We start from the raw sequence: 7,502 nt of genomic DNA on the forward strand, positions 1-7,502 counted from the left end.
CGGATAGTCTAGTCTTCCAGTTTCCAGTTCGAGACAATGACATAGGCCCGCCTATCCATAGATAGCAATAGAAAGGCTAGAGTCAGCAGCGTAGCTAACCAGGCCACAGTCAACTACAGTAGGCTACAGGGTAGTTGTTATCAAGGCTGAGACCATAATTGAGAAATTATGTTTTCCTGAGACCAACGATTTTATCTGACAACCTAATCTTTTTGTAGATGTGATGTGGTAGTATTCATTAGCTGGCTAAGAAGAGACACTAGGGACACTGGGAGCAACACAACTTAAGTTGTGCATGAATTCCAAGAGGTTTGGTTTGTTAAAAACATCTTACATTTAGATACATTATGATACAGTAATGTATATGGGTTGAAGTCTACGTAACTAAGTAGGCCTAACTAGTTTTCAAATAAATGTAGTGGAAATTGAATAAAAGTACAATAACTATATCTGAGACAGTGGAGAAGAAGTAAAGGTTTTGGAAATACTCAAGTAAAGTACAAATACCTACGTAAATGTTCTCAGTTTCTTTACACCACTTTACTTTTCTTAAAATAAGTGTTCAATTCTATATTGTAACGCTACAATATGTTATAATTGATATCAATCATTCATGGATTAATGCCTAAACTGTAAACTGATTAAAGTTCGTCACCATGGCTGATTTCAAATTCCATTCAATATAGATGCCAACCAGTTATGATGCCAACCGGCATGTCTTGTCTTGGCTGCTGGCTTATAATGTTGGCTTATAATTTGAAGGTGCAGGTAATAATCTGTGTCATTTTAGTTGTTACATATCGTCACTGTAGGGCAGAAACCTTGTATCTCCAAGTCTCAAATTTGTATGTTTTGTCGTAAATGATATCCCTACTTCATCATACAAGAGTCTTTTACAAAACTATAGTGAAAATACAGCTAAAAAAGATACAGGAAGGCGTCTACACACGGGACCATACCAATACAACACTGCACACGCGCGCACACACACACACACACACACACACACACACACACACACACACACACACACACACACACACACACACACACACACACACACACACACACATAATGACTTGTATAGGCGTGTAGAGCCTAGGGAAAGGTATTTTCAGAGAAACAAACTCGCTTATTTTCAGCGAGTTTCCACACACCGGTCCTTGCAAGGTAACAAACAAGATCAAAGTGAATCTTTAAAGCTAAGTTAGTTCATCTCTTCTATCCATCTACAGCTCCCATACTGACTGCAACAATGAAGAAGGAGGCATTGTTTTCCAAGGCAGCTAACGTTGTTGTCAACCAGATCGGTGCTGATGGATTCATCCTCCCATTGCTACACCAATCAGATGAGCTGATTCTCATGAGGATGGTTTACAAGCTAAGTAAGCGCTGGCCATGGTCGGAGCACAAGTACAAGACGTCTGACTTCACCCTCTGTGACATATTGCAGGACAATCCACCACTAAATCTAGGTATGTTTTTTAAGATGAAAAACCGGGGAAATCCTGTTTTGGCGACGTAGTGTTAAGGCGAAGTGTACTAACATGGGCAAATGTACGAATGGGGTCTCCTACCGTACTGATAGGGCGACATGCAAATTTCCATTCACGCTTTTCTGCCGTGCCGATAAGGCGACATGCCCATTCATTTCCGTTCAACACACATCACATCACTCAAGTAAATCCTGGCTTTTATACTTTTTCATTGTGGCGTGTTCCGTGACAAAAGTGGCTGACAAAAGTGGCTGATCTACAAGCTCACAACGCCTCGCATCCGCGACACGTTGTGAGCTTGTAGATCTGCTATTTTCCAGGCGCAGAAACTTGCAGAATGAATGAGCGAGTCACTGTGTCAGACGTCCAGCGCAGCGCACGTTGTTATTTTTATTATTTAATAATCAACGTAGCCTACAATTGAAACACTTTCACAAGCCACAGTGTGGCTTAATATTTACATTAAGGGTAACAAGCAGGCACGCTGCAATGCACTGCACATTATTAGAACAAGTTTGCTAGTGAGTGTAAATCAGTGGCTTCCTAAAAGAAAAGAAACTAGGCGAAAAAGCGTTGGTACACTTGTATTTCGCCTAAACGTCGCCTTAACGCTATGTCGCCAAAACAGGACGTGCCCGAAAAACCAGGCGAGATAGATTTTGAACTGGGGACCCCACCCCACCTTGACGAGCACTTGGAGTTGTAAGAGTTGAGGCCTTATATTTTGTAAAATTTCTGTTTACCGTAACTCAGTTCTATGGTGTTTAAGTTTTGTCACTTTAGAAATGTGCAGATACCTTGTATACACTTATGCTGTACGTTGGTTTGTTTAGTGTTGAGTGAGAAAACAACATTGCACATAATTAAGCTAATCATCTGAGGACCCCCAAAATCATTTTGGGGACCCCTGACCCACAGGTAAAACGTAGATGATTAAATAAAGTAATTTTGAATCAGAATTATTTAGTGTAAGATATACCTGTAAAATTACCTTTCTTTTAATGTTTTGTAAACCCATTAAAACCGGAAATCTGCATCTCTTTCATTTTAGATTTTTGCGTTGACTATTCAAAAATAGGAGGTATACAAGCTCACAGTGTACACACTGTACAAAAGAATCTTGAAAGGGTTTGAAAAATGTTGAATAATTTGTGACTCGTTGTGATCTCGTTTGGGGATATAAAAAAGTCAGACAAACAGGCCTGCTCGTACAGTACACAGCATTACTGCCCACTGCCCCATGTATATTCACAGTCATGCATGGCACGCACGCACGTATGCACACGTGTATTTTCTCATTTTCTCCTGTCAGGTGGTAATGAGAGAGTCTTCGGTCCTTACAAGGGGACATATGAGTACGAAAACACCGGGAGCATGAGGGCCAAGTTTACACAAATGGTCAGTGCCAGGCTGGAGGGACGAGGTTCCGGTGAACTCAACGTATCTTCTGTCACGGTCAAGAAAGAGACGGTGAATGTAGGGAAGCTGCCCAAAAAACACAGGTTGGAGTCAAGCCTATTTAAATCCTTTTGTTTTGCTGACTGATGTATACACACGCACACAGCCACGCTCGCGCACACACATATCACACGCACGCACGCACGCACGCACGCACGCACGCACGCACGCACGCACGCACACACACACACACACACACACACACACACACACACACACACACACACACACACACACACACATACATTAACCATACAACAAGACAAAACAAAACAATATCAAATATTACAAAGTGTGACAAAGGCAGAAACTCACATTTGACCAATTTGTTGATGAAAGTATCAAAACAAATTCTTGACAAAAGTCGACTACGAATTCCTTTTAGTCGAGGACAGCCCTAATACTGTACCTGCTCTGTGCCAGGTGTGACATGCAAAGTGTGACAAAGGCAGAAACTCACATTTGACCAATTTGTTGATGAAAGTATCAAAACAAATTCTTGACAAAAGTCGACTACGAATTCCTTTTAGTCGAGGACAGCCCTAATACTGTACCTGCTCTGTGCCAGGTGTGACATGCGACACGAGCTGGTGCGGAAGGTGCAGAATGCCAAGAAGATGCCAAAGTGTCCATATGTTCTGGCCATGCTGACGGAGAGAGTCGTCACCACCACCGACAACTGGGAAATCTTTGAGAACCGGCATCGCATGGGTGGAGGAGGGTTTACAGTGAAGAACAGAATGGTGATGAGCATGGAGGCCGAGTGTGTGAATGGGTAGTGCAGGCTGTGCCCCCCCCCCCCCCCCCCCCCCCCGATTTTGATACGATCTCGATACCTAGGGCACCGGTTCGATTTATATTGTGATTCTTAATTATATTGCGATTTTGAGATTCAAGGATTGTTGCGATTATGTGTTTTTATATACTAGAACATTTTTAGTTGAATCATACAATGCAGCCAGATAACGTCAGTCAGTCTTTATGACAAAAAAAGAAGGAAAAATATATAAAATAAAGAAATAAAGATTATTATTGTGCAAAAAAAAAACTCTTTCTTATATTATTTTATAATTTGGCCAATTTTTGATAACTTCTTATATACATAAAACAAAACAAAACATGTGGGGACCCCCCTAGGGGTCTCGACCCACAGGTTGAGAACCACTGGTGCTGTGGACGCTTGATATGTCACGTGTGTGTGTGTGTGTGTGTGTGTGTGTGTGTGTGTGTGTGTGTGTGTGTGTGTGTGTGTGTGTGTGTGTGTGTGTGTGCATGCGTGCGTGCGCGTGCGTGTGCCTGTTCTCAGATTGATGTGGAGGACACTGTTGATGCCAGAGTTCAGAAGGTCAAAACCCATTCCATGACCATCGGTGCTGGCACAGTGCTCGCCTATGGAGTTCGGGAACTAAACATCAGGGACTCTGGTGACCTTGGTTAGTGTGTGTCTGGCGACAAAATTACTTATAACTATTAAGTTAGCCTTGCCGAGCCATGAGGCCCATAGGGCAGGAGCCTATCTCTGATTTTGTTGCTTGAGGCAGCTTGATGTACTGTACAAGGGTCTTTGGTATGACCCGGCTGGGGATCGAACCTCGACCTACCAGTCAGGGCGGACACTGTAACCACAAGGCCACTGAGTTGGTACAAAATTATTATTGTATTATTTGTAATATTATTACGGTATTACATAATAATAAATACTTTTTTTTATTGAGCTTGCTGATTACTATTTAATTATCACTAAATCACTTTTTATCCCATTCAGTTGACCACTTTAACCATTCTTTTTTTACTTTAGTTAAAAAATAGCAGATACTGTACAAGCTCATAGCGTGGCACCGAGTGCAGCACTATGAGCTTGTAGATCTTCTATATCATGACAATTTGTGCAAATCTTTGAATATATATTTCTTAAAGCAAACATTTGTAACTCAAATCTTTTCTTCCAGGGGGTCCCTGGAACAAATTATTTTGAGATGAGGGTCCGCGGTCAAATACATATTATTCTAGGGGTCCTTGACACTAAAAAGTTTGAGCACCACTGATATAGAAGCCCAAGTTTTTCAGAAAACCATAAGAATTTAGAAGCCTTTTTTAGACTCAGGTCTTGATGGGTTATTTAAATATTGCTCAAACAATATGGAGGAGAGAAGGTAAAGTTAAAACAAAGTTTATTCTATAAAAAAGCCAACCTGTTCATCGGGGCGAGAATTCTTTTTTGTCTCCTGTGAGCACCGAGTTGGCCTCGGTGTTTTATCATTTTTATTTATTTTGATGGTTCTCAATTCTTGTTTACGGTATGTCTTTCTGTACATGTTTGTATGTGTCTATGCTGTATACGTGTGCCTGTTGTTTTATGTCGCTGATGTGCACATGTGTGTTTATGTGTGTAGTTTTCAAAAATCCATGGGATTACGGATCTGACATTGAGCCAGACTCCATCTTTGATGGCGATCATGGTACCGGTACGTGTCTATTCACTCACTCACTCACTCACTTACTCACTCACTCACTCACTCACTCACTCACTCACTCACTCATGTGCGATATGACAACACCGCCGTCTCAGGCAGCCTTGATCCACACGAGACACCGCCGAGCGAGCAGTAGCGAGCGAGTCGACGTGTCGACTGTCGAGCGTTGCGAAGGTTGCACTGTCGACTCAGCACTGTTAGAAGTTGTAAACCAGGGGGCCAGAATTGTAAATCTTTGTCCCCCAACTTTCGGCACCTCCGCGAGGTCCAACACAGCGGAGCGCTCCCTACCTCCGGTTCAGCCATTCACAAGCTTCCGGGGCAGGGGCGTAGCCATGGGTGGGCCTGACTAGGCCTAGGCCCACCCATTTCGTTTTTGTGCCCACCCAAAAAAAAAAAATATATATATATATATATATATATATATATATATTTTATTTTTATTTATTTTATTTTATTACATATATTATATTTTTTATAGCATATTAAGTCATTTTGATGATAGTCGCTAGTGTGTCATGTAATTCGAATTTAGTCCATTTACTTCCTGTAAGTAGACATAAAAATAAAACCAATTGCTTATATCATCATATTACGGCAGGGTCTTATTTTGAAATCCACCGTTACAGGAAATGCTTAAGCGTGTTGGGCTACTTGTCAAGAGTTGTTGCAGCCTGCACAATGTATACAGGATTCACGTGGATTATACTGAAGCTTTTTGACTAATCTAAAGTTCATATTCATGATATGAAACCATGCTCCTGGGACTTAAAACAATACACAGCGTTTGAAAGCAGCAATAGGTGAGTGAGACTGGTTAATTACGTTCTGCTGGCTTGGCTGTTTTTGTTGTGGGAGAGGGAGAAGCGTCAGAGCTCTGATAAAAAGTTGACGGTACAATTAAACATTTCGGTCTTTTCTCTTCATAGTTGTTTATTTTGTCTTGCACCAGTGACTAGGCTACTGGGTCAGTCTGCAATATCTCTCTGTGATAGCCTACATTAGCGTTGTGCTCCGTGTGTATAGTCTTATACTAACAGGAGTGTTGTCAATTAAAATAAGCATCTCATGCCGTCATGTTACCGGCTTCTTCTCTAATATGCCATTCTGTTTTTGCACGGCTGGAATGACCCGCGCATCACTAGTGGACGCCACGCATGAATTGATTATTTAATCATGCAAACCCGACCCAAATCGCACCAGAAGACCCGATCCGACCCGAAAAACATGGATTTTTTTTCGCGCGCCGCGCGACTCAGGCCCAGTCGCCGGTTCGATTCTGTCTACGCCACTGTTCCGGGGGCGGGTCTTATCTTAACCCAGATGGTGTTTTGATACACACCAATGGGGAGGAAGGGGGGAGAGAAGGATGGAGTATGAGCAGGAATGGAGCTCGAAACCCAAGCCTGTTACAAACTCAATAACAAATTCATTGAGTACCCTGTATCAATAAGCTTTGGGCTGTTATCAAGCATAGCGACCCATGACATCATATTTAAACAATCAAGACAAGAGGCGACCAATAAATGATTACAGTACTATTCATACTATAACGCCGTGTAACACTTGTTTAATGATATTTAATGATAATATTTTTTTACTTTTGTCAATTGTCATCTTCATACTGAAGATGGTGGTCAGCCAACTCACAGAATTTGTCATCTCACGTTTTACCACAAAATATTAGAAAACCTAATATACTGTACTCATACCTAAGTATGAGTGACGGAATTAAAGTGAAGGGGGTGTGGAATAGCTGACTGTTATTCAGGCGTAGATGGTTTCAGGGTGGTGAGATAATGGTTTGGCAAATGTTTTGTACAATTCGAATGTTAATGACCATGTCATCTTTACATGTCACTCTGTAGATTTGTCAGAGTTACAAAACCCGGAAGAGTATCTGTCCCCACTGGCAGAACTTCCCCCATCGACTCGTACTGATCTGTTCCAGAGGTTCTGTGAAGTGATGAAGGACAGAGATGCTCTTTCAGACGTAGAGAACACTGTGAGTGACACACCGACCAACACTTGAGTCCAATTCTACTTTAAAGTTATACCATGTAACTTTTTTTAT

The 7,502-nt window shown here is 41.7% G+C and overlaps 1 protein-coding gene across 1 annotated transcript in view; it reads left to right on the plus strand.

The window, feature by feature from the left end:
• Positions 1-3,598: 3,598 nt before the first annotated feature.
• The window catches only part of LOC308293093 (gasdermin-E-like), a gene marked incomplete at both ends in the record, with an annotated part of 7,552 nt that continues 3,648 nt past the window's right edge, over positions 3,599-7,502 (plus strand). The window contains 4 exons of the mRNA XM_080735523.1: positions 3,599-3,697; positions 4,261-4,387; positions 5,348-5,419; positions 7,297-7,433. Coding sequence (XP_080591649.1) covers positions 3,599-3,697; positions 4,261-4,387; positions 5,348-5,419; positions 7,297-7,433 — 435 coding nt within the window. The remainder of the gene's footprint in view (positions 3,698-4,260; positions 4,388-5,347; positions 5,420-7,296; positions 7,434-7,502) is intronic.

Source organism: Nannobrachium achirus (assembly GCF_963921795.1).
Source record: "Nannobrachium achirus genome assembly, chromosome: 10".
Taxonomy (NCBI): Eukaryota; Metazoa; Chordata; class Actinopteri; order Myctophiformes; family Myctophidae; genus Nannobrachium; species Nannobrachium achirus.